The sequence below is a fragment of the Umbelopsis ramanniana genome, assembly GCF_025399195.1.
Source record: "Umbelopsis ramanniana AG unplaced genomic scaffold K450scaffold_35, whole genome shotgun sequence".
Lineage (NCBI taxonomy): Eukaryota > Fungi > Mucoromycota > Umbelopsidomycetes > Umbelopsidales > Umbelopsidaceae > Umbelopsis > Umbelopsis ramanniana.
In genome coordinates, this window is record NW_026252121.1 from 200,139 (window position 1) to 223,189 (window position 23,051).

The 23,051-nt window shown below is 43.1% G+C and overlaps 11 protein-coding genes across 11 annotated transcripts; 6 read left to right on the top strand and 5 right to left on the bottom strand.

The window, feature by feature from the left end:
* K450DRAFT_245602 (uncharacterized protein) lies at positions 1-1,183 on the top strand. Its single transcript, XM_051589780.1, has 4 exons — positions 1-247; positions 317-524; positions 596-853; positions 919-1,183. Exons 1-4 carry the CDS (start codon positions 29-31, stop codon positions 1,086-1,088), a joined length of 855 nt encoding a protein of 284 aa, XP_051443808.1. The 5' UTR covers positions 1-28; the 3' UTR covers positions 1,089-1,183.
* A 1,635-nt stretch (positions 1,184-2,818) lies between these two features.
* Positions 2,819-3,121, bottom strand: K450DRAFT_200072 (uncharacterized protein; the record flags this gene model as incomplete). The annotated part of the gene is made up of 1 exon (XM_051584621.1): positions 2,819-3,121. The coding sequence occupies one exon, from the start codon at positions 3,119-3,121 to the stop codon at positions 2,819-2,821; it is 303 nt and encodes a 100-aa protein (XP_051443809.1).
* Positions 3,122-3,753: 632 nt separating this feature from the next.
* Positions 3,754-5,062, top strand: K450DRAFT_245614 (uncharacterized protein). The gene is made up of 2 exons (XM_051589781.1): positions 3,754-4,498; positions 4,560-5,062. The coding sequence occupies exons 1-2, from the start codon at positions 4,171-4,173 to the stop codon at positions 4,772-4,774; spliced, it is 543 nt and encodes a 180-aa protein (XP_051443810.1). The 5' UTR covers positions 3,754-4,170; the 3' UTR covers positions 4,775-5,062.
* On the top strand, positions 4,923-8,260 carry K450DRAFT_245617 (uncharacterized protein). Its single transcript, XM_051589782.1, has 3 exons — positions 4,923-5,000; positions 5,073-5,828; positions 5,901-8,260. The coding sequence occupies exons 2-3, from the start codon at positions 5,274-5,276 to the stop codon at positions 8,214-8,216; spliced, it is 2,871 nt and encodes a 956-aa protein (XP_051443811.1). The 5' UTR covers positions 4,923-5,000; positions 5,073-5,273; the 3' UTR covers positions 8,217-8,260.
* On the bottom strand, positions 8,244-9,937 carry K450DRAFT_245623 (uncharacterized protein). The gene is made up of 9 exons (XM_051589783.1): positions 9,821-9,937; positions 9,640-9,750; positions 9,473-9,567; positions 8,966-9,382; positions 8,808-8,906; positions 8,660-8,729; positions 8,513-8,587; positions 8,369-8,448; positions 8,244-8,296 (listed from the first exon to the last, which is right to left on the bottom strand). Exons 1-9 carry the CDS (start codon positions 9,905-9,907, stop codon positions 8,272-8,274), a joined length of 1,059 nt encoding a protein of 352 aa, XP_051443812.1. The 5' UTR covers positions 9,908-9,937; the 3' UTR covers positions 8,244-8,271.
* A 110-nt stretch (positions 9,938-10,047) lies between these two features.
* Positions 10,048-11,606, top strand: K450DRAFT_245628 (uncharacterized protein). Its single transcript, XM_051589784.1, has 3 exons — positions 10,048-10,141; positions 10,207-11,056; positions 11,116-11,606. The coding sequence occupies exons 1-3, from the start codon at positions 10,064-10,066 to the stop codon at positions 11,538-11,540; spliced, it is 1,353 nt and encodes a 450-aa protein (XP_051443813.1). The 5' UTR covers positions 10,048-10,063; the 3' UTR covers positions 11,541-11,606.
* A 127-nt stretch (positions 11,607-11,733) lies between these two features.
* Positions 11,734-16,207, top strand: K450DRAFT_245632 (uncharacterized protein). The gene is made up of 14 exons (XM_051589785.1): positions 11,734-11,914; positions 12,225-12,307; positions 12,374-12,430; positions 12,494-12,600; positions 12,690-13,156; positions 13,232-13,318; positions 13,394-13,496; positions 13,568-13,683; positions 13,755-13,922; positions 13,999-14,257; positions 14,333-14,875; positions 14,946-15,673; positions 15,736-15,912; positions 15,982-16,207. The coding sequence occupies exons 1-14, from the start codon at positions 11,846-11,848 to the stop codon at positions 16,006-16,008; spliced, it is 2,991 nt and encodes a 996-aa protein (XP_051443814.1). The 5' UTR covers positions 11,734-11,845; the 3' UTR covers positions 16,009-16,207.
* Positions 16,208-17,477, bottom strand: K450DRAFT_245637 (uncharacterized protein). Its single transcript, XM_051589786.1, has one exon. The coding sequence runs from the start codon at positions 17,285-17,287 to the stop codon at positions 16,406-16,408; it is 882 nt and encodes a 293-aa protein (XP_051443815.1). The 5' UTR covers positions 17,288-17,477; the 3' UTR covers positions 16,208-16,405.
* A 1,583-nt stretch (positions 17,478-19,060) lies between these two features.
* K450DRAFT_245641 (uncharacterized protein) lies at positions 19,061-19,805 on the bottom strand. The gene is made up of 4 exons (XM_051589787.1): positions 19,570-19,805; positions 19,450-19,507; positions 19,344-19,382; positions 19,061-19,275 (listed from the first exon to the last, which is right to left on the bottom strand). The coding sequence occupies exons 1-4, from the start codon at positions 19,760-19,762 to the stop codon at positions 19,167-19,169; spliced, it is 399 nt and encodes a 132-aa protein (XP_051443816.1). The 5' UTR covers positions 19,763-19,805; the 3' UTR covers positions 19,061-19,166.
* A 1,198-nt stretch (positions 19,806-21,003) lies between these two features.
* Positions 21,004-21,597, top strand: K450DRAFT_272651 (uncharacterized protein; the record flags this gene model as incomplete). The annotated part of the gene is made up of 2 exons (XM_051593054.1): positions 21,004-21,128; positions 21,198-21,597. The coding sequence occupies 2 exons, from the start codon at positions 21,004-21,006 to the stop codon at positions 21,595-21,597; spliced, it is 525 nt and encodes a 174-aa protein (XP_051443817.1).
* Positions 21,598-21,739: 142 nt separating this feature from the next.
* On the bottom strand, positions 21,740-22,843 carry K450DRAFT_272652 (uncharacterized protein; the record flags this gene model as incomplete). Its single annotated transcript, XM_051593055.1, has 5 exons — positions 21,740-22,192; positions 22,264-22,376; positions 22,444-22,521; positions 22,601-22,745; positions 22,838-22,843. 5 exons carry the CDS (start codon positions 22,841-22,843, stop codon positions 21,740-21,742), a joined length of 795 nt encoding a protein of 264 aa, XP_051443818.1.
* Positions 22,844-23,051: the final 208 nt, after the last annotated feature.

Here is a 23,051-nt window from a genome sequence, read left to right on the forward strand (position 1 = left end):
ATCCTGCCGGTTTAGCAATTCATTATTCATGGTTAAACGGAAAGCCGCAGTTTCAGCGGATGCTTTGGAAGACGACTATCTTGTGGAAGATATTATAGAGGAAGGAGACACTCAAGGAATTGCAGTCGAGGAAGATTTTGAAGAGAATGCACCAGCCGATCAAGGATCAGCGTCCATAAAGCGGAAAGTGGTCGAGGATATGGCGGAGGAACCAACAAAGAAAAAGAAGAAGAGAAAGCCAAAGAAGGTTAGGCAAAAAGCGATTTGAAAGAATTATAGGATCCTTTGATGAACTAACAGATACGCTTTGCGATAGAACAATGACCCATTCCAAGGTGTTGACGTGTCCTCGAAACCAGTCGCGGAACAATACGAATACATATTAGATCGACAGAAACGAGCGAAGAGTACGTGGTCAGCCATAGAGCATGACGAACAAGCACCTGCGATCAGTGCGTTCCTCGATAGCCAAAAGTTTACGTCGCCACATACCATAGAATTCCTTCCATCCTTTGTTAAATTTGGTGAGTACAGGGGTTGATCCTATCTATCGATATGAGTATAGGATATTGGCTGGTATTAATATCTTAAATAGGTGCTGCTGGACACAAGAAGTTGTTAAAGGAACCACCAGTAGAAGCCATGGCTGCACCAGCTATTATCATTATTACCCACTCCGCCATTCGAGCCACTGACTTGGTGCGTGGACTGAAAGAATTTGACAAGGCAGCAAAAATTGCTAAATTATTCGCAAAACATCTCAAAGTAGAAGATCAAGCTCGTTTCTTGGCTGAATCGCGGCTACACTTTGCAGTGGGCACGCCACACCGTGTGAAGGAATTGATCGAATTGGGTATGCAATGAAGGAAAATGGACCGGCTTTTCATGACCTTTTACTAACGAACATTTTATTCACAGGTCACTTGAAGCTTGATCGATTAGAACTACTGGTAGTGGACACCGAGAAAAATGCAAAGCGATTGGATATTTTTGAGAACGATGCTGTCAATGGACCTTTGTTTGATTTGTTCGGCACCCACATCACTCCTAGAATGAAGGAAGGCAAGACCAAATTGGGAATCTTCTAATCGTATAAATGGTTTATAAGCTTTGAAATAAGAACGAATGAAAAAGTAAAAATAATAATCATTATCGGCATCTTCATGAAATACAAAGTGTGTACATTGACTTGGGCCAGTATATACTCGAGTGGCATGTTGCGTTTATCTGAAACTCTAGGTGACTGGCCCAGATACTTTCAATATCAGCCAGTCTATTCATGACCTCTTCGGTGGTCGCGATGATTGGCTTCCAAAACCTCGAGCATTTTCGCTCGATGGGGCTATTGGTTGTCGAACGTGGCTAGCAATTGGCCGTGGTGACTCTGACCGACGGCTAGCATCAAGTCGCTTCTGAGTTGTTTGGGCATTACGACTTTGAGTATCGTCTCCAAAAATCTTTCGTCTGGCAGCCTCGTAGGATGCTTCCCTTTCTTCAAGCGATTTAACATCCTTTTGGGCCATCGCTGAAGGTGGAGTCATAGTTGTAGATCCCGGATTGGTTGGTCTTTTGAGAATTTTAATCTAATATGAGTGAGGTTAAGGAAATAGAGCGCAAATCGCCAAGCTATGGGGGAAATCTTGAAGTACCTCTGGTGTATATGTGGTTTTGACCGTGTCTTGTCTGATTATTTGCGGCACAGTAAAGGCATTGCTAACGACCGAGCTATCAATAGAAAGTCTCATAATAGCGAGAGAAGGTTGCAATACTTACGCCTCCGTCCATAATTTCTTATTCTTTTCGTGATCATCATTTGGCGGTGGTGGATGGTAATCGTTGAGCTGCAAAATTGTTAGCATCTGCGTTTGACGCATAGGATTTCTAGCTTATAGGAAGAGAAACATACTTGTGCGTCGGCGGCAGTCTCCCAGTCGTCCCATGGATCTGGTTCTGACATGGGTGGTCAACTTGAATTCCAACAGACGTCAAGCGGTATGTCCCGTTTGTCCACGAAGGGCAGAATTTTTTGTTTTGAATCACTCAACTGGTTCCAATGTGATGATGGCTCTCAATTTATCGGATTTGAACAACCAGCAGTTTTGATTCATCTTTTCACTATTTCTCAATCCACAAAGCCTACGTAGACATTGAATAAACCCTTTAATTATGTACGACGTGGTCCGTGTTTTAACAGAGTAGCTTCCCGTAAAATGGCAACACTGAAATCATGATAATGATATTCGTTGCAAAATGTATGCATATTGTTAGAACACATCGCATTATGATTGTGAAAGTTTCCTAAATAACTCTATCAATTCCAGTTTCATGCAGACATTTGGTTTAACAGTGTAATGTATGCTAGAAAATCACCATCATTGACGGTAGCAAAGTGTTTTGGCAAACGCCAATTTGAGCATAAGGCACTTGATTGCATATCAGAGGACTGGCTGACAGACTTTGCCTATTTGCAGACCTGTGAAGCTGCTGAATAGATCTGATCGTCAAGCTTGGAAAAACTATGCAGAGTCCTTCATTATCCTTGAGGCAGTCTACAGCTCGTTACGTTTCTGTTGCGTCACAAGATTTTGTCATCAACACTCACAAATTCATAAATAACCCTTCGCATTCACCAGTATGAACTACTCATTGGTATTTACCCCATTCAGAAGAATCCAACCATCTCCAATATCAGGTTTAACATGTATTAGCATTTGCGGGGTAACATATAAAATACGAGCTATATGATGCTTGAGTCAAAATATATATTTAATCAACGTAGAAATAGGTTGGCCGATGGACCATGATGTTTCGGCAAGGCTTATGCACCAGTGCTCATAGGATCCCGCTCACCAGTTTGGTTGATAGAGCCACCCATGGGATCTTCAAATCCGCCAATGTGTTCAGGCTTAGGGCTGCTTCGCATTGGGTCAGCGAGGAACTTGGTTAGCGCTGGGCTCTGGCTTCTGCTGGGAGGGCCGCTATGAACCGCGTCACCACCTTTCAGTGGACTGTGAGTTCCCGGGTGCGTAGAAGCAGTATGGTGGTCCGGCTTTTCCTCGAGATCAACCTGTGGAGAGGAGGGCCGAGAGTGCTTTTTGTGATGAAAGATGTTGAATGCCATAGTAAGTAGTGTAATTGAGATAAGAAGTTTTTTTGGTAGAGTTCATCGGTTTATATACTTTTTGCCATATCGGAAGCCCGACAATGCACCCTGATTGGATTTGTGTTGGGATCAACCTGCATTATTTGTTGGGCGTGGGGCTGCAGAAAAATTAGAAACAAGCTGTGGATGAATACCTGTGAGCTATCCAAACTTTCAAGGAGATTGCTCCTCTTTGCCTGCCTGCAAGCATACATGATCTGACGGTAGAGGTATTGGGTGATCTGAAAATCGTAGTGCAATCAACGTCATGTTTTCACAAAACTAAAATTTTTGACACTCCTCTATCAAACAAACTTGGAGTGGTATGCCCAACGGATCTGTCATGCGTGAAATAGGTCATCTATAAAACACTACTATCGTTTGGTAATCACTCTTTCAGAAGAGGTCTGTTCTCTTAGAATGGAAGAAGGTATCACCATCCGAGCAATCGTAAGGAGAAAATATCGGCAAGCCATTTAGCCTTCCGACAGCGCTGGTACAATATCCCGTTTTCTAACGTGTGAGCGTTCGGGTGATTTTTGGCACTATGAGTTCACTTCATTGCATATGATTGGATATACATTCAACTTTCCGAGGGGTTGGAAGCTATCCACTGCGCCATAGACATCGTATATTAACCCGCTTTAGCGATATTAGATCATTGAATTATGGTTACTACTATTTTGCAAAAAGCATAATATGTTTTTTTACTATGTTGCAAACGGCAGCGATAAAAAACTTAGCCACATTCTGTCACACTGTCGCAATATGCAGTAATATTCACTACCATAGAGAGTAAGTAGAGATGCAATAGAACATTCAAAAAATTGTGTAGCGCATTTTCTTTCCTATATGAAATGTACTGTCTTTTTTTTGCCGTTAGTTGACTTGACGTATCAACCTTACCAGCCCTGCCAGCAAATTGGCTGAAAGTCCGACGGTACTTGCTTTTTTTGTTTTTTTTGAGTGAAAGCACAATTTTTAAAACCTGGCCCTTAGGCAATCGTGAACGACAAAAACATTTCGAAATGTTGTCCATAAGGCGTCTCCTTCAGCGGCCAGCTACATACCGAGCTGTTCCTCAGTTATTCAAGGTTCAACAAGCAGCATTCAGGAGTACTGCCATGATGCTGGAGCAGCAAAAGGTCGACATGAACTCACCTAGCCTGTCACAAAAGTCAAAGGCAGAAGCTGTTGAAAACTTTAAACCCTTACCCAACGCTGATGTGACCATCCCAAGAGAAGCAGCGTCACGACTTCTATCTATACAGAATTTGCCAAACACAGTAACAAAGGAGGATATATTACGATTGGCTCGGTTAGCTTTCCACGATGTTGACAGCGTCATACAAGAAAGTGAGTTTTCGGTCGAATGTATATCAGTACGGAACCTAGCACTTACCCATTACAACCAAAGTTTTATTTGTTCGCAGCCAGGAACTGCAATTTCACGGCCGAGTTCTCGTACTCTTCCAGAATGCCGCCGAAGCTCGACATTTTCAATTGTTTAACGACCGCGCCGTGGTTGGAGGCAATCAAATCAACATGAACAAGGTGAGCAGAATTGATCTGGGAGTTATTTTTGGAATGGCTAGCCAGTGTGTAGTATATGAGATGCTTATTTTTGGGTAAAATTTTTGTGTCAGATGGACACCAAGGGATCAAATCCATACGACGTATTGCACAGCTTTCGAAAGTCGGAAATGTTCTCCAGCAACGGAACCTCCTCAGCAGGACGCACGGTTATTCTAAGTGGGTTCCCTCAGCAGACCAAGACGTTTCATGTGTCAAAATGGCTACACTCAAAGGGTTACTATCCCGAAGATGATGAAGAAAATGCCATTATTCAAGTGCAAACGTAAGCTTTCAACAGTTGAAATTGATATGATGCTGCGAACAAGCATTGATGTATTTGTTTTCTTTATTTTAGTAAACAACAAGCACTGGTCAGCAAGTTTTTTATTAGATTTCCATCAGAATCGGACGCTTGGCGTGCCGTGCGCCGTTTTCATAACGTGACATTCAGAGCCGCTACGTTTAACAACCGATATAAGATCAGAGCGGCTGTAGCATACTAGACATTTAAAATAAATCCTTTTTTACATTACACTACCTACGTAATTGCAGATATATGAATCCACCGTTCTCTAGACTAGAGACATCCGGTTCTGGTCCTCGGCCGCTGACGTCGAGCCGATCTCAGATCTCTCCAACTAGAGGTACTTTCCCGCTCTCGGGCGATCCTCGAAGCAATACTACAAGACGGCCTCCTCCTAGCTCATTAGGTCCCATTATTCCTCGAGATTCCAGTACAGCATCGCAGATTGGCTTCTCTTATGCTACTGTCATTGAGCCTTCGCTTGGAGGTGATCACAACCTACCCATCGCCCCTCCTTCTCGCAGCCGAGCAAGCCTGGACTATGAGAGAGACAAGCCATTGTCACCAGTACCCTTAGAAAAGGATTCATATTCACCTACAAGGGCGGGACAAGAGAGATCATCACTAGACATCCCACCTCTATGGAAATCGATGCGTGAAACCGTCATGAAGGAGGACGATGGTCCACTACAACCAGCTTTGGATTCGACAGAAGACTATTTAATACAGCTACTTGTACAGCAATCTGTCATAGATTCAAAAGATTTCGAGATTTTGACGCTTGAGCAAGTCGAAGAGTTGAAGAAGGTAGTATGGATGAAAATACAGTTCGTTTTACCCTTTTTGCTGTGGTATCCTCATAATAACTCTCTATCGTAGGATCATGTTAGTCTTACGTCAAGAATAGCGAATGTCACCACACGCCTAACTTTGGAATCGAAAATGAGAGAAGCAGCCCAGTCCCTCACTCATCTTCATTCTTCTAACCGAAAGATGGCACAAGAGGCACAGACTCAACTTGCTGCAGCAAATCGTCAGGTTGACCATGTCGCATCTGAACTGTTCAACCTTACTCAATCTGGATCCAGTACTCAACGCAAACTCCTGGAGCATATGGCTGGTGCTCTAAGCATAGGTATCAAGCGGCTTGAAGCTCAATTGTCCCAAAAGCAGCAACCAGATCAGCAGCAGATGAATCAAGAGTTGGCTGTTATGACTCGAAAGGTTCAGGAGCGAGAGGCGACTATTGCAGATAGGGATCGAGAAATAGAGCGATTGAGGATGCAACTCAGAGCGCAGACCATGGACGAATCGGCAGAAGCCGTCATTGAACAGCGGGAGCGATCTATCTCAGAACTTCGATCAGAACTTGAACAAGTCAGCAATAGACTCGATTTCATTATACGGCGAGAGAGTTTATTATCCGCCTCTGACCCCAATAGTAGGCTTGAAGACGACGACGACTCACATTCTGCCGATGGTCAGCCCAAGGACACTGCAACCATATCTCTGCAACTCGAAAAAATGATATCGACTTTGGAAGACCGTTTGGTTGATTATCGCCAGAAGTCCACCCGACTTGAGGTGGAACTGGAAGAAATGGAGCAGCAAAAGAATGAGAGTCTTCATGCTATCAAGAGCTATGAATCTCGACCCGATCAAGCAAGCTATGAGGCTCTGCGGTTGAAGTTAGATACGGAGCAGCAGGCGAGAAACAATGCCGAGACCAAATGCAAGGAGCTTGGTGAAAAAATCCAACTCTTGGAAAATATGAAGCGTGAGGCGGAGCAAAGCGGTGGTGCTTCTAGCGAAGAGTTGTTAAAACTCTCCGCCGAGGTGGAGAAGTTAGAGCGCCATCAAAGAGAACGTGAAGCCGAACTTGAAAGCAGTTTGACAGATGCTCGTGGAACAATCGAAGAGCTAAGAGTAGCTCAATCTGCTCTAATATTTGAGATCATGGATTTCGAACCAACGTCTGAAGATACCACCAACATCGATGAATGCAAAGATCGCATTCGAGATATCAAATCTAATGCTGACAAGTTGAATTCGGAACTGAATGCACTCGAAAAATCGCTGTCTGAGAGCAGAATTCATGAAGAGCTACTTGAACGCGAAAAGGCTACTCTCCTTCAAGAGTCACAAAGATTACGCACCAAGATGTCAGAGATGGAGGTCAAGTCAAATACATCCAACTCGGTCGCCACGGCAGCCAGTGCTAGAGAGCGATCCCTGCAAATGGAACTTCAACAATTCAGAGCAGAGGCATTCGACCTTCGTGAGCAAAAAGAGAAGTGGGAAAAGACTATGCGCAGAGACTCTGTCCTGCAAGTTGTTCATGGCGGTGGTGATAGTCTGAAGGCACAGTACGAACAAATGATGCAAGAACAAGCTGAAGAATATGAGGCTCAGCTGAAAGAGCAATCTGCTCTTTTGGAGAAGACACTTCGCGAAAAGGATGCTTTGGATAGCGAAAAGCAAAAACTTGCTGCGATGTCTCAAGATCTGGAAGACCTTGTTCGAGACAAGATTCGCACTTTGGACAGTAAAGAAGGCACAATCAGTCGCCTTGAGATGGAGCTCGCCGAAGTCAAGGTTCGACTGGTAGAAGCTCAAACTTCTGATAACAGAGGTGCCAATTCAGCTATGATGGACGAATTGAGCCAGCTTCGCATGGAAAATACAACTATGGAAGCTGAACTCAACATCACGCAAGATCAATTGCAAGCACTGCAATCACGATTTGAAAGCGCGCAAAAGCAATTCTCTCAGATGGAAGAAGCTATGTACAAGAGATCGGAGCGCCTGGAAGATGACTTCGAGGGTATCATGAAGGAGTACGAGCGCATCACAGGAAACCTCATGAACCTCGAGAGTGAACGACATGGTCACGAACGTCGCTATAACGAACTACAAGAACATGCGCACAGATTAGAGTTCGATCTCGCAGACTATAAAATCAAGGCTATGGGTGTTGCCGAGCAAGGAAATGAGAGCGGCACCACGGCCTCTTTGAGAAAGGAGTTCCGAAAACTCACGAATGAGATGAAATCAGAGCATCATGAAGTGCTTATGCGTGAAGTTTTGGAACGGAAACGTCTTGAAGCGACGGTCAGAGATATGCGTCGAGACGAAGAAATGCGCCGGTGGGACAAGGTCAGCAAAGGTGTGCAAACCAATCTGTTGTTAGTGTAATACCAGGTTTTATTTTTGGTCTTGTATTTGTAAATGAATATTATACTACAGTTTTTCATGAGTTCTTTTCCATTTGATGTCTGTAAATTTATGAATACGTTATTATCGAAGAAACATACATTTCAATTTGTTGAATCCTGTGCGTTCTATACCTTTTGATCAAACTCATCACCCGAGCAACAAATGCCTCCAGATGAAATATATCCTTATTGCCGGTTCTCAAACGGTGCTCCTGTGTGCCAATGTCAGAATTCGTTTGAAGGTCAGAAGATTCATATCCAGTGGTCAGAACTTACATAAATAGCAGCGTGTTCGATGATTCCACTTCGTAACCGTCGGTCTACCTTGTTAGCCAGATCGAACGCGAGGTTCTGTATGGCAAAGGTCAATTACCGCGTTCTGTGTTAAACGTTCAAAAGAAGTGTCCCATGGTTTCCACTTACTTTAATAATGAGACTAGAGGGTATGCATCGGCTGATGAGCTCATACATGCGTGTTCGCACAAGTAGCACTCTGTGACAGTTAAAATTGCGAGAGTTAGACACTACTTTCCAGTCATTTCTCCCTTATTCCTAGTACGATATGCTTTACCTATTTGGATTTTGTTCGGCTATTATCAGGTCGGCAATATTGCCGATTTCAATTTCCCAGTCTGTCTTGACGATCTTCTGTACCTGAGCCAGGTTCGGTCTACAGCGATCGGGTTAGTATGGCATTCCACGTTGGTTCACATCTATCGTAGTACCTACTCTTGAACTTTCGTAGCTTCCAAGGTCAAAAGCGCTTTACGAAGATTTCGGTCAGAATCATCAGCTATCTTCACGCACAGTTCATGTGGTAGTGAAAAGTTCTCCTTTTTCGCAACAGCTTGCATGGCATCGTCAATTTCTCCTTCGCTTGGGCGGGCAACACGGACAAGAAGGCATCTGGAACGGATTGGGCTGATGATTTTGCTAGTACTGTTGCAGCACAGAATGATTCTAAGATTGGTCATGTATTTCTCCATGGTACGACGCAGACCAGCTTGCGCTTCTCTGGACAACTCATCAGCTTCGTTTATGACAATAATTTTGAATCGATGCTTAGCATTTGCGTCAATTTGTTGCGTCTGTGCTACTTCCTTGATGAGATCTTGAACTACGGCGCGATCGTACATGCCAACATCACTGCAAGTAAGGAATGTATTAGCCACATGGATGTGGAAATTCATTCGCGTCAAAGCGTCCTTATTACAAAAATCCTTCTTTCAAACTGACCTTGGGTTCAATTCCATATGATAGTTGCTAGAAACAATATTGAGATCTAATTTGCGGTTGGATGGTGTGACAAATTGTCGTTGATCGACTTTAAGCTATAACAAAAAGACATTAGTCGATATGGACGTTAATAGCTAATGCTACATACTTTGTTTCGAAATACAAACTCTTTCAACGCCTGGGCCATAAATCTCTCTCAAAACAGCAGCAATTCTTGTCTTCTTGCCTGCTCCGGGAGGACCATAGAAGAGCATATGCGGGAAGTCACCTGAATGAGCCTTTTTACCGGGAAATGTTAGTCGCAGGTTGAGGTTGGACCGAGCTAATGTCTTGAATTGAAGATCTTACCATCTTTTTCAAATGAGCAGAAAGATCATTATGATAGGTCAGCTTGTCAAGGCTTTGTGGTCGGTACTTGTCTGCCCACAAGCTCATGTTCGTGTTTGGTTTGGGGTTGGTCTTTACTACGAGCGCGTCCAGACACGCTCATTTTTTCTTGAATTGATAAATCACGTGCCATAATTTCGGACTTTTCAAGGGCAATGAAACTCGTTCGATACTAGCACTTCTCTGCCATTTTGATAACTAAGAATGGCTGGCGAAGATAGTCCTTTGCTCGGATCCGAGTCAAGTATTCGAGATAATAACAGAAGAAGAGTAGAGTATGCCGTAGGTTTGATCCTTGTAAGGCATTATGCTCATTTAGTACTGGTTTTAACCCCGAGCACTTTTAGGTGAAGATACTCGCTCTTATCGGTGTGGTCGCCGCCGCAATTGGAGTATTCTTTATTCGCGCACCAAAGATCCAAGTAGGCTCTCCAGAATTTCCAAGTTTGCTAGGATTCTGCGATCAAGTGGCTGAAGTACCAGCTATTCAATACCTAGAGAGACAGCAGGAACTAGCACGCACTCTGGCGGCTAACAATGCATCGGCTCTGATCGCAGAAAGTGGTGCGACCATGAAGTATTACACCAATGTAGACTGGGCCTTGAGCGAACGACCCTTTGTCATGGTGTTGAAGCCAGATAACTCATCCAAAACCGGCGTAAGCTTGACTTTTGTGGTCCCCGCATTCGAAGCACTTCGAGCCCACGAGAACATCGAGAAGGCTGCTCTTCCAAGATCTCTCAATATCAAAGTTGTAGAGTGGGAAGAAAGTGCTTCTCCCTATGAGAAAATCGGTTCCGTTTTATCTCCCGAAGGCGAAATTCAGTTGGATATTGCCATTCGTCTCTTCCTTGCGGAAGGTATCAGCAAGCTGACTCCTGGTCGCACGATTATGGCCTCGCCTGAAGTGCAAGTTTTGCGCATGATCAAGTCTCACGAAGAAGTGGAGATCATGCGATGCGCTAACCACGCTACTGTTGCTGCTATTAAGGAGGTCAAGAAGCATGTTGGCAAAGGGATCAGCGAAAATGAAATCGCTAGTATGACCCACAAGGCCTTGCAAACTGCTGGTCTGACAGAGACCTGGGTGTTGGCTTTGATTAACGAACGTGCTGCTCTTCCTCACGGTGAAGCCGGTGATCATAAGCTTGGAGATGAAGGTGTTGTACTCATTGATGCCGGAGGCAGGCTAAAAGGTAAGAAAAGTTGCTTAGAGTATGCCATTGTTTGTCACAGTAATCTAAGATCTTTTAAGGATACGAATCGGACATCACTCGTACATTCTTTGTTTCGGAGAACCCGAAGGAGTTCAACGCAACGATATATGAAGCATGGCATACTGTCAAGGCAGCCCAGTCCGCTGTCATAGAAAAAGCTACCTTAAATCTTCCATGTGCTGAAGTGGATACAATTGCCCGACAAATCATCGATAAAGCAAGTTATGGCGATTACTTCAAGCATAGACTTGGCCATGGCATCGGTTTGGAAGGTCATGAACAGCCCTACATGGTGCAAAGTAACACTCAGCAGTCACTCAAGTCTGGCATGACCTTCAGTGTTGAACCTGGTATTTATGTACCCCATCAATTTGGTATTCGACTGGAAGATATTGTTGTCATGACGAAGAATGGCATTGAACTCTTGAGTGGAGGATTGGCTAACTCACCTTGGGAATTATAAATAAATACATTTTGAGTGTATTTTTATATGAATTTCATAAACTATGAATTGGGTTTACCATTGCGTTCAGTGGATTTTTATTAGAGAAGTGTATGGTGTGAAGACGTTTTTATGAGATAAACAACCAAATATTTTGGTCTGAGGACGTGTTCTTGGCTGCACCAAATTTTTTTTTTTTTTTTTTGTCGACTCGCTGACAAGGAATTCGGCCTTGAAATCTATTGATTGCAAGCATTTATTCCTGTCCATCAACGTTCAAACTATAGTAATTAGCGTAAATTGAATAGTAATTTGCAATACAACTCATGGACCAGATTGAGCAAGCCGTTCTTTGTGCTCTCAGCCCCAATGTGGATCCAGCCCTGAAGCTGCAGGCAAGTAATCCTCAACATAATGTCATTTGCAACACAATCTCGATCATTGTAGACACAGCAGTTCTCGCCATAGTTAGCATTGAAAGCGAAAAAGATCCAGTCTTAGTGCACGTAACGATGATCGCCCAATTCAATGCAAAGATGTCTGCGGCATCATTGAGTCACAATCGTAACGCAAGCTCCAAAGATGAACATCACTGCGTCCCACCATGATCAGCCACCAAACCCCCATCAACGCCTTACCCTCATTTGAATCGCTATATCATATAATGGTACGAAGTTTGCGTCTAATTTATGTCTTATTTTGCAGGCAAATACGTATTGCGAGCAAATCAAGGACTCTCCTGACGGCTGGCAAATGTGCCTCTCCCTTTTTGTTAAAGAACCCAAGGCGTAAGTTCATCAATGTAATGAACTGGTGTGTCTCACTGTAGCACGTTATTCACTCCACGATTATAGCATCCCACAAGCCCGTTTCTTTGCTCTTCAGGTGCTGGAACTCACCTTTCAAACCAGGTATGTGCATTATTGAAGAGTAAAACTTAATGACAACTGAGACTTATACTTTATGTGCAATAGATTTGATTCACTAGATCAAGCTGCTGTGGAATACATCCGACAAACCTTAATGGAATACGTTGCTCGAGAATATGGTGTGTCTAATACAAGCGAGCCGGAAGTACCATGTAAGTTTTTTTATTCAGACTGAATGGCCAGGGAATTTATCTGTTTGACGAAAAGTTTTAACCGTCGTCATTTTGGGTATTTAATACAGTCTTGCGTAACAAGGCCGCTCAAATTTTAACGCTGCTCTTCAGCAATGTATATCCCACGATATGGCCTACATTTTTTGATGAGCTTATTGCCTTGACGGAAACTCCCAGCAAATCTCCAACCAATGCTAAAGCAACCGATTTTTTCCTTCGAGTGTCCCTTTCAGTTGATGAGGAAATCGCTAGACAAGACATTCAGCGTAGTCGTGATCAAGTCAATCGCAATACGTTGCTCAAAGATGCTATGCGAGAACGAGATATTCCCAAATTGGCTGCAAAATGGTTTGAAGTTCTGCAAGAATATCGAACCCGAGATGCCGGAATTGCTGAATTGGCGCTCGGAGTCATTGGCAGTTATGTTGCGTGGATGGATATATCACTTGTCGTCAACGATCAAGTTATGACTGCCTTGTATCAGATGCTAGGAGAGGAGCAGTTGCGTATTGCTGCTTGCGAATGCTTGGCTGAGGTAAGAATATCGGCTTGATAATGACATTCGGGCTCATACTCGACGGTACTCAAAACGGTTTGACATTCTTTGCAGGTTGTATCGAAGGGCATGAAGCCGCTCGACAAGCTGAGCTTAATACAAATGCTTAATATCACCGATACTTTGAATCAATTAGATCTGGTATGTTGTTAGTTTTTGTTCTACTCACCTCACATGCTCTCAATTCACACAACGTGGCTTTCCCCATTTGTACAGTCCGATGCCGATTTTGGCGAACATGTTGCAAAACTTATCAACGTCTTGGGTTGCGAACTTTGTCAAATTTACGCAGAAAATGCTCTACCAGCAGAAGCAAAGAGTGAGTCATGGAAATTCTCTATAGCCAATCATAAGTTTTAGGTTCTAATCGATCTCATCGTTTCGTTACAGCTGCTGCATACGCTTTGATTGAAAAGACATGGCCATTCTTACTCAAATTCCTTGGTGATGAAGATGACGATTCATCTTGCGCCGTCTTAAATTTCGTCAACGACACTTTGTCTTTGGTAAGTAGTCTTTTTATTTGACTATCTTTAGATTTGCATTGTGCTTAATACTGTTCAAATATGTCTTTTAGTATAAGAAGCAGAAGAAAGCAAGGATTCCGTTCATTCAGTCTCAGTGGGACTTTCTGCTGTCACTGCTTGGCGTTATTATGATGAAGATGAAGTACGATGAGGATACGGAGTGGTCTGACGAAAGCGAAGAACCTGAAGATGAAGCCCTATTTATGGAAATGAGAAAGGTTGGATCCTTTGCCTTCGAGATCTTCTATACTTTGCCATGTAACCTAACAATGACTTGCTTCATTTCCTTTCTAGAATCTCAAGGTATTTGCTGACTCCATCGCCACCATCAATGAAGACCTCTATGTAGGGTACATCCGATCAATGGTCCTTGGTACCTTAGAAAAGTATGAGGCTGGCGCTAGCTTGGATTGGCGTGAAGTGGAATTATGTCTATACACATTGTACTTGTTTGGCGAATCGTTGGGAAAAAGTGTCATGGTATTTGTCGACCGTCAAAATGACCGTAATCTTACCCCTCTTGGTGAGCTGGTGTCCAGAATGGTTACATCAGGTAGGTTAACTTGTTTTAAGTGTGGCGTTCTTTTGTCGCTTATGATAACCATCAACTCACCTTTTTTTTTCAAAGGTGTCTCGTCATACCCGCATCCTTCCGTTCCTCTTCAATTCTTTGAAAATGCAGTTCGCTATTATCAGTTCTTTGAAGTTCGCCCGGAAGGTATACCTCAAGTCTTGGCCGCCTTCGTTGACGCTCGTGGACTTCATCATCCTTTGAAACAAGTGCGATCCAGATGTTGGTACCTGTTCCATAGATACGTCAAGGGCTTGTCTCCAAAGATGAATAATTTTGTGGAAGAAGTGTTGTCATCCATGGGTGATTTGTTGGTGATCGAAGCGGAAATACCAGTTGAAACCAATACCTCTGATGGAGGAAAGATTCCTGCCGCTTCCACTTTTGATAGTCAGCAATATCTCTTTGAAACAGTTGGTGTTTTGATATCATTAGAAAGTGTTCCCGATGCGAAGCAACAAGAGTATCTTGAAATCGTGCTCAACCCGTTGGTGAAAGGCATTCAAAGCAGCATGTCTGCCGAGCGCTATAATCCAGAAGACGAGCTCTTTACTCTACAGCTACATCACTATATCCAGGCGATTGGAGCAGTTGCAAAAGGTTTGTAGTTATCCATTGCCATGCAAGACGTTTTGTAGTGCGCTGGCTAATTCATGTTGTTTCTATTTAGGCTTCCCTGATGTTCCTAAAGGTGGTACCTGCAATCGACAATGGGTGCCTGTCTTCATGCAAGCCAACGAAATTATTTTGAATGTACTTCAGGCTCTCAACCGTTTCGCTGTCATTCGCGATGCGGCAAGATTTGCATCCGGGCGACTTATTGGCTGCCTCGGAGGAGAAATGCTTCCATATCTTCCAGCCCTGATCAATTCGCTATTGAATGAGTGCCTTGTGAACGAATTAGTTGACTTCTTGCCATTCATTTCTTTGATTGCTCATAAGTTCAAGCCTATGATTTTCAATGTATTGGACGAACTCCTGCTTCCTTTGGTTAAGCGGGTATTTGATTTTTTGAATACTTCGCCTTCTGGAACAGACGAAGCATTACTTTTGTCGGATCTACGAAAAGCCTATTTAACCTTCATTACGAATTTGTTCAACTATGAACTCGAAGGAGTATTGGTTAGCGACACAAATTTCCCTCATCTCAACATGATCTTGCAAACTATCCTTCATTTTGCAAAAGACAACAGTGACACGAGCACACAGAAGATGGGCTTTGGTATTTTCCTTAAGATGATCAATTCTTGGATCCCTTCAGCCTCTCCAGAAGCTCAGAACAGCACTACTACACCAGTAGTAGGCTTCAGCCAGTACATATATGAAAGCGTTCTACCAGTTTGCTTTGAAGTCCCAATGAATGTATCTTTCAATATTGGTGATGGCCAAGCGCTATTAGTAAGTTCTTGAACTATATATATTGCAGCCATTTGTTTCATTTACTGACCCCTCTACCCCAGGTATTTGGTGAAATCAGTGGCATCCAGAAGACGATGTATACCAAGCAGAGTGTGGAGTATGTGGAGTACATCCGAAACGTATTCTTCCCCTCAATTCAATGCCCTCCAGCTATTTCAGAAGAATACTGTCAAGCCATTCAACAACTCGACCTTCGCGACTTTAAAAAGTATTTCCAGGTACAGTACAGAAATCCTAGGTCTTTGAACCAAATCACACGCACAGCTACTTACCTAAGTCTCCTACAGTCGTTTATTCAAAAGTCAAAGGGCTAAATCATCCTTTGATGTCACCATAAAACTTTGTACAAAACCTTAGCTGCTGCTCTTTTCAATTTCCATTCTTCAGTTTTGGAAGATCCTTTTTTCCTTTTACTATGCACCCCCCAAACCTCTACACTTTGCAACCTTATGCACCTTCAATTAGAGAGATCTTTCATTTCAACTTTTTTTTTTTTTGAAAATACGCAGCCTAGAAATCTACACCCTCTCCCCTCCCATCCCCAAAAAATAATAGTACAACAAAAGTACACAATAAAACAAACTGCAGAAAACTGCCTCTTCCTTCCCCAAAAATATTTGCCAATTATGAACATAAACTCTTTTGAAGATTCTAGATAAAAGCGAGCTTTTATATTACGTGTCCTATCTTGCAAATACCAATCTACATCCATCATGAAGGAGGTTGAGTCGGCTGGCTGCCAGCGTTATTATTGCCGCCTCCACGGCCGTGGGATCCGCGACCACGTCCTCGATTGGAATGTCCTCGACCGCGCCCTCGTCCTCGACCGCGGTCACTTGAACGTATTTCGGGAATATTCTCATTTTGGTGAGCATGCTGTTCATTGAATGCAGGCCCATTTGATAGGTCAGCTGGTAACGTCGGAAGCTGGCCCATTCGATTATCCTTGTCGGCTCTTTGCGCAGTATCCTTTTTGATAACATTGGATATATCCTCGGTAGCAGCTCGAGGCTTTGGCTGATAATACTGCTGTTCTGGTCGCTTTGGTTTGGCAGGTTTGGTAGCCTGTATACTGTTGGTCTCGCTTTTGTTTGATTCGTCCACTGCTGATGAAAGGTCCTTCGCCTTTCCATTTTTCTTTTTACTCTGTGTGTTCTTAGCCTTGCTAGCTGCCTCTACCTGCTTCGGCTCCTCACTAGCATTTATAGGACCCTCGATGGACTTGGTCGCCTTGGTAGACTCATTCTTCGGCTTTTGATCTGACGTAGGTATGTCCCTATTTTTCGGGTTTGGCGCATTTTTGCCGCCTTTCTTCTCCTTTCTTTGCACCTCTGTCTGATTAGCATGATCCGCATTGGCGATGTTGCCCTTGGGCTGCGAACCTTTACTGGGATTCTTCTTGTTCTTTGACTGGCCCGATTGCTGATCTGATTCTTTACTTTTAACGTCCTTTTTCCCCTTCTTGAATTCCTTCGGTTCAGACGATATCTTCATGTCTGGTCGGTTAGATTTATCCAGGTTACTTCCCTTTTCTCTGTTCGACTCCTTCTTGTGATCGCCATCCTTTTTCTTGTCTTTAGAAACTGATGCCATCACTGGTTTTGCAGTCTAAATAGCAAAGCTCAAGGTAAGTTGCCACGCCTACTTTCATTACCTGTAAATTTGGCAAACTTACAGCATTTGTTACTTTATACGGAACGAATGGTGGTGGCCGACTATCGTCCTCTTTGTCGGTTTCTGAACTATTCTTCGTTTTGCTACCCGCTGATCTCATAATAAATTGCTATAGCGCATGGTTCCATTAGATTGTGCCTTGGGTCCCTGCATTCATCCAATGAAGATTGCTCACCTTACTGGCCTTCCATTCATTTACCATGGCTTCTACGTGCCCACCAATGTTCTTGAGTACGCCAGGTCCCAACATCAACAGGTCTTCCTCAACTATGATATCACTTGACACAATGAACTTGGTACCGGGAGGTGTGCTTAATCTAACAAGTGAGGTGTAACAAAACATGTATTAGCTTTGGCAAGATTATAAGCAGTTTCACAGTGTTAAAGCCTACTTTAGTCCGTCTACTTTGCCACGCATTTCAACGCCTTTTATTTTCTTCTTTCCACCGTCGGTGAATGTTGCGCGTAACAAGCGAGGATGTTCCAGCTGATGTTGCATCGGCGTTGCAATGTTCACTACTTCCTGTAGCTGTAAAATTAGAGGCGCCGCAATCACTTGAGGCATTTCCTTTCCGATTTCGCCTTTACAGAACTGACGCATATCGCTCTAAGTTGGAGTACGTTAGCAGTGTCCTCGTGAAGAATCTCAAGGAGAAAACGAGACTCACGTTTAAAGCTACAGAAAGACAATCATCAAAGGTAGGGCTTTCTACTTCTGTCCACTCCTTCAATAAGGTCACACCCTCCTCTGTCACATTCCATCCTGCTTTCCGAAACTCGTCAACGGTATTAGACATGGTTCAGACACGATTGGTTAAGATCGAGATCTGGTGTTAAAATAACAGTCCCGTATAGCTTGGAACGCATCGTACTTTATATTTTCAACATTTTTCTGCATCGACACCAAGAACGAAGTGTGCTTCACGTTGCAGAGTTTTGCAATCAGACAGAGAATGATAATTTGGCACGTAGAGAAGACAGTAGCCAAGTAAGTGGGGTGGTGATGATAAGGCGTAGAGCAAATCGTATTCGTTATTCAGTGAATGGAGGCAAGTTTCATCACGGCAGATCGAAATTGAGAAAGGAGACACACGATTATACGCGATGGTGCTGGAAGGATTTTAGTAAAATGAAAGGGACCATTTGATATAATGATGAGCTTGTCTTACAGGTCGTCGCCAACCAGTCCATGACCATCTGATATCCATTGCCTATGACTACATATTCCTCTACAGTCGTTTTTTTCCACGTTTGTTGAGTTGTTAGTTCGGTTTCTATTCACGTTCACATTCAAAATAGAAATAAAAAATAAAATAAAAGTAAGATACGCCGGGGTGTACTTATGATAGCGTATATCAACGGACCTCAGAACAACATCAAGCTGACCAAAAGCTGCAAGCATACACAAAATCTGATCCCGGATCAGCTCCTGACATATACTGGCGAGAAGACGAAATAAATATTCTTTGGTTCTTAGTATATATATCTCTGGGTTCACCGCTGCCTGGCGCTGCCTATGCGAGCTTGTTCAGGGGTCTTCGACGTCTCTTTGCAACACACCCTCTGAGTGCCTTTCAGACCGCAGGTATTTCAAACACCGATGGTCTCTATGATGTGAAGGAAGTCTTCAGCACCAATGCTCTCATTCGCAATTCCTCTCGAAAGCGATCGCATTTCGCATCTCAATACAAGTACCAGTAAAAATAAACATACGCAAATTTCTGAAAAAGACATATAAAATAGTTCATAGGGCAACTTGCAGTTTTTACAAATAATATAATAGCATATTAACAAGACTCTACACACTCTTCAAAGTATCGAGCAACAATGGCTGCTTTTCTCCAATCCAGATGGCATCGGTGGTGTGCTCCTTGAGAGCATCGTCATGACGTGGATGAACTAACACACTGTTTACCAATTAATTACCTTCATTTCAAACCCATTTGTTACCAATATCGCTCTGAAAATACTTTACCTATGACCTCTTCGGTAAAGCTGAATCCATGGAACAATCCTATTTCAAAGTATAAGCATAACTTCACAGCTACATGTTTGGCAAGTCGAAGAAGTATTTCGCTTACGTAGCAAATGTTGCGGGTTGTCGCAGATCACACTCGAACATACCAGTAGGGTGAGGACCTAGACAAAACAAAACGTCAATGCATCGTCAAGTAAATGACCCATTTCTCATTTCTTCCCACCTATCGGCTTGGTGTGTAGCTTGTAGACTCGAAGATCTTCGAGGTGGCCAAACTTTTGAATAATTTCTTCTCGTAATTCGGAAGCAGACTGAACATCCTTCTCATCTTTTTCATTGAAGTAGATATGAACGTCGTAGGAGAACGTAGGTTCTGGAAATGAGGTAGGGAAAGGAGTTTCTGCAAGTTTGGCCATTTGTCGGTTTGGACGGGGAGAGATAATGAGGAGTCAGGTTAGGTTTGTGAGTGGGTTTTATATGGTGCTGTGTGAGTTTGTAAGCACTCAGACTGTATATGTCAGCCAGAGTGGAAATTGCGTGACTGGGAAAATATCTCTCATAGCAATGAAATGGAGCGCATCAATGGCATCGTCTTAGCAGCTAGCACACTCATCAATTTTCGATTTGCTAGGAATACCACAGTATCGCATGCTAAAGCTTTATTGTCCATGGCTTAGAACCTTTAAACCCTTTAGAATTTTACAGTGTATCCATGCACACTTACAAATCCAGTATGAGCGGGTTGCTCATCACTGTACCTTGCATAATCGAGAGAGTACAGACGACAATGTTTCTGTACTTTATATTACACTTGTTATTGTAAGTTAAACTTCAAATTGGGTAGCTTTCGCGGGAGTAATACATTTTTCAAACACTAATTGGGCAGGGCTTCATGTAAGATCTAACACCTGCCAACGTGGATGCAGAAATAAAATGAATTGCTTTCAAAACCTTCTGTTCCGTTGATTAGTCTGCGTAGCCTCCACTGAAAGCAATACATGATCATGGTGTGATTGCTTTTAAACAACGGCAGGCAGATTATTATGAAATTAGGCAACATAGGCGTCAAAATCAAGTTATTACTCTGGTTCCAGAAGGCCAAGTAATGTGTATCTGGAACTGTCAATCGTATTGGTAAGGCCATTGTACATCATACTGCAAGAAAATGCATTGAAGATGAGACATATTATTGCCCAAGGAAGGCAAAATGTTAGGAAGTGAGAATGCAAATCGACAAATACACAGCATGACAGTGATTTGTTATGACTGAACGCTTGGCGCGGTGAAAAAAATTTACGTGTTGTAAGTTGCTATCACATTGTACCCGATGGATCTGCTCTTTTCGTTATTGATTTCAAGTGTTATCATCGGCGCTTTGAAAGGTAGACACTGGCGTAAGCGAATTCAAAACTTTTAACGTTCTCTCAAATACTTCTACGACTTACACGCTTTTTAAGGTAGTAAACCAAAACAACAGATTTGTCGGATATCCTTTTCCGGCACCACACATATCATTTGATTCTCAGCGCCACCAGATACTCTTCCTTTGCCCTTGATCATGAAGACTTCCGCGTTACCACTTCTCTTTCTGACTTAACTCTTTTTTTCCTGCTGTAACTGCAAGCCCGCTTTTAGTCTTGACTCTATCTTTCATCCTATGGGCAACCAAAACTCATATCTAAGACGGTTTCGTCGCAATCAACCATATCAAACTCAGCCGTTTATGGGTCCTCCACAAATGGATCAACAACAACCACCACCACCCCAAATGATGATGGGAAGGTAATAATGCCACCGTCTGTATTGAATCAGTAATGCGCTCAATGATATATATCTGTATTATGACATCAGTGCACCTCCCATGATCCAAGGAAGTCCTAGCACGATGATGCAACAACAGGAGGAACAAGAAATACAAATGGAACAACAGATGGAGCAGCAGATGGAACAGCGGCAAATAGAACAACAGCAAATGGGACAACAGCAACAAATGCAAATGCAAATGCAGATGCAAATGCAACAACAACAGCAAATGATGAACCCTATGTTTCAACCAATGATGCAATCTGGTCCACCTCCAGGCTTCATGATGATTCCGCCGAACGGGCAACTACAAGGGTGGCAACAACAATCTTGGCAACCACAGACATGGGACTTGGGAGGAGGAAGCCGAGTGACGATATCAGAGGGCCTGGTAGTGGTGGATACATCAGGTGGTGGATGGGGAAACGGTAACTACGCCATTATGTAGTGAGTTTAACCATCGCGAGTTTTTATAGAGTCGCGATATCTAAGTATCGGAAACAAGAGGAAAAAAAAATAACTATACTGGGATAGAGGCTGTACATAACTAGTAGATGGAGGATTTGATCCTAGAAGGAGAAATTGTATTATTAAAGCCTTTTTAAATTACGCTTTTTCTTGTCGACTTTGGCAGTATTAGTGGGCGATATTTTTTGGGCTTTCGAGCTAGGTTTTGCTTCAAGATTTGCGTCCGCGGCCGATCTTTTTTGGGCAACGTTGTTGATTGCGCATGCCGTCAAAACATTGGACCCTGGTTTTGAAGATGTCTGTACCTTCGCATCGGAAGGTGTCTCTGCAGTAGCCTTGCCTTCGGGCTTGTCGGCCGGTTTTACTGAGGATGATTCGATTTGCGGTAAAGTTGGCTTTTGAGTTTTTCGGGATTCTGTTAGCCGCCAGTATTCTGATTTGCCGCTTTGTGCGTGTATGGATGTGTGTAGTCGAGCTCGTTTCGCATAATCTTCATATGCTTCCAACAGCATTTTGCCAGCTTCTTCATTCAAAGCTGAGTCTGGATTTGGTGCGATCAACAGGCATTTAATTGTCTGTGCGTTGCTTATAAAGTTAACATGTAGCTGTGGATCACTATGATGAAAACAATGTATTATCTTATTACCAGTAGGATATGCCCTATTCCCAAATCAGATTTCCAGTCCTTTTTCAAAGTATTTACACATATTTCGCCATTTGAAGCTACATTCGGATGGAACATTTTTGTGACAAATAGCCCTTAGAAAATCTTTGCATTAGCGAACTTGTATGCTGCACCTACCATCTCTTAGTCAGAATGTCTTACCTTTTGGTGCTACTTGTGGAAACTCCTTGGTAAGTAGTAATTTTACTTTGAAATATCCGTTCTCATACGGTGTGCCATCTGATGACGTTCGAATTGAAGGTATGGCTAACGTTAAAGGTATGCCGGAAGGGCAATTTAATGTCATTTCCCAACCTACCTGGGCCACGGATCCATGCTTGAACGTCTGCAATATTAGTCTCATTGATAATTATTTGAATATCATCGAGTGGTGCGCGCTCAAGAGCATACAACTCGCGTGACACATTCTTCACAGCCGAAGGATTGAGATCCACGACAACAGACTGTAGAGGAAAACAAGGATGTCAGCAAATTTGCCTTTCGTAATTGTGCGATGCCACGATGCTTGTTCAGATGTGGGACGAAACTTCGCTACAGTCATTACCATTTAGCAAGGAAAAGGCGCGCGTCGGTCGGTTTTCCTAACAAGGTCAAATTTTATGAAAAAAAATGTGACCGTCCTGAAAGTCACGAATACCTCGTTGAAGGAGCTGTCTACCCACAGGGAGGGATTCCTCACACCTGCTGACAGCTGCTGGAGAATATTTAGCCAACCGGCAGCTAGACTTGAATAAATAAGAAAACTTGCT

What these genes read in the sequence shown, in the direction of transcription:
- K450DRAFT_245617 (XM_051589782.1), top strand. Translation starts at nt 5,274, where the DNA reads ATGAATCCACCGTTCTCTAGACTAGAGACATCCGGTTCTGGTCCTCGG. An exon ending in AAGTCGAAGAGTTGAAGAAG is followed by an intron (nt 5,829 to 5,900) that starts GTAGTATGGATG and finishes TCTCTATCGTAG; the next exon opens with GATCATGTTAGTCTTACGTC.
- K450DRAFT_245623 (XM_051589783.1), bottom strand. Translation starts at nt 9,907, where the DNA reads ATGAGCTTGTGGGCAGACAAGTACCGACCACAAAGCCTTGACAAGCTG. An exon ending in CATATGGAATTGAACCCAAG is followed by an intron (nt 9,383 to 9,472) that starts GTCAGTTTGAAA and finishes CCTTACTTGCAG; the next exon opens with TGATGTTGGCATGTACGATC. An exon ending in GTGATGAGTTTGATCAAAAG is followed by an intron (nt 8,297 to 8,368) that starts GTATAGAACGCA and finishes ATAAATTTACAG; the next exon opens with ACATCAAATGGAAAAGAACT.
- K450DRAFT_245637 (XM_051589786.1), bottom strand. Translation starts at nt 17,287, where the DNA reads ATGGCATCAGTTTCTAAAGACAAGAAAAAGGATGGCGATCACAAGAAG.
- K450DRAFT_245602 (XM_051589780.1), top strand. Translation starts at nt 29, where the DNA reads ATGGTTAAACGGAAAGCCGCAGTTTCAGCGGATGCTTTGGAAGACGAC. An exon ending in TCCATCCTTTGTTAAATTTG is followed by an intron (nt 525 to 595) that starts GTGAGTACAGGG and finishes TATCTTAAATAG; the next exon opens with GTGCTGCTGGACACAAGAAG. An exon ending in GAAGGAATTGATCGAATTGG is followed by an intron (nt 854 to 918) that starts GTATGCAATGAA and finishes TTTTATTCACAG; the next exon opens with GTCACTTGAAGCTTGATCGA.
- K450DRAFT_245641 (XM_051589787.1), bottom strand. Translation starts at nt 19,762, where the DNA reads ATGGCCAAACTTGCAGAAACTCCTTTCCCTACCTCATTTCCAGAACCT. An exon ending in GCTACACACCAAGCCGATAG is followed by an intron (nt 19,508 to 19,569) that starts GTGGGAAGAAAT and finishes TGTTTTGTCTAG; the next exon opens with GTCCTCACCCTACTGGTATG. An exon ending in CTTTACCGAAGAGGTCATAG is followed by an intron (nt 19,276 to 19,343) that starts GTAAAGTATTTT and finishes ATTGGTAAACAG; the next exon opens with TGTGTTAGTTCATCCACGTC.
- K450DRAFT_245632 (XM_051589785.1), top strand. Translation starts at nt 11,846, where the DNA reads ATGGACCAGATTGAGCAAGCCGTTCTTTGTGCTCTCAGCCCCAATGTG. An exon ending in ATCCAGCCCTGAAGCTGCAG is followed by an intron (nt 11,915 to 12,224) that starts GCAAGTAATCCT and finishes CTTATTTTGCAG; the next exon opens with GCAAATACGTATTGCGAGCA. An exon ending in GATTGGAGCAGTTGCAAAAG is followed by an intron (nt 14,876 to 14,945) that starts GTTTGTAGTTAT and finishes GTTTCTATTTAG; the next exon opens with GCTTCCCTGATGTTCCTAAA.
- K450DRAFT_245628 (XM_051589784.1), top strand. Translation starts at nt 10,064, where the DNA reads ATGGCTGGCGAAGATAGTCCTTTGCTCGGATCCGAGTCAAGTATTCGA. An exon ending in GAAGAAGAGTAGAGTATGCC is followed by an intron (nt 10,142 to 10,206) that starts GTAGGTTTGATC and finishes GAGCACTTTTAG; the next exon opens with GTGAAGATACTCGCTCTTAT. An exon ending in TGCCGGAGGCAGGCTAAAAG is followed by an intron (nt 11,057 to 11,115) that starts GTAAGAAAAGTT and finishes AGATCTTTTAAG; the next exon opens with GATACGAATCGGACATCACT.
- K450DRAFT_245614 (XM_051589781.1), top strand. Translation starts at nt 4,171, where the DNA reads ATGTTGTCCATAAGGCGTCTCCTTCAGCGGCCAGCTACATACCGAGCT. An exon ending in TGACAGCGTCATACAAGAAA is followed by an intron (nt 4,499 to 4,559) that starts GTGAGTTTTCGG and finishes TTACAACCAAAG; the next exon opens with TTTTATTTGTTCGCAGCCAG.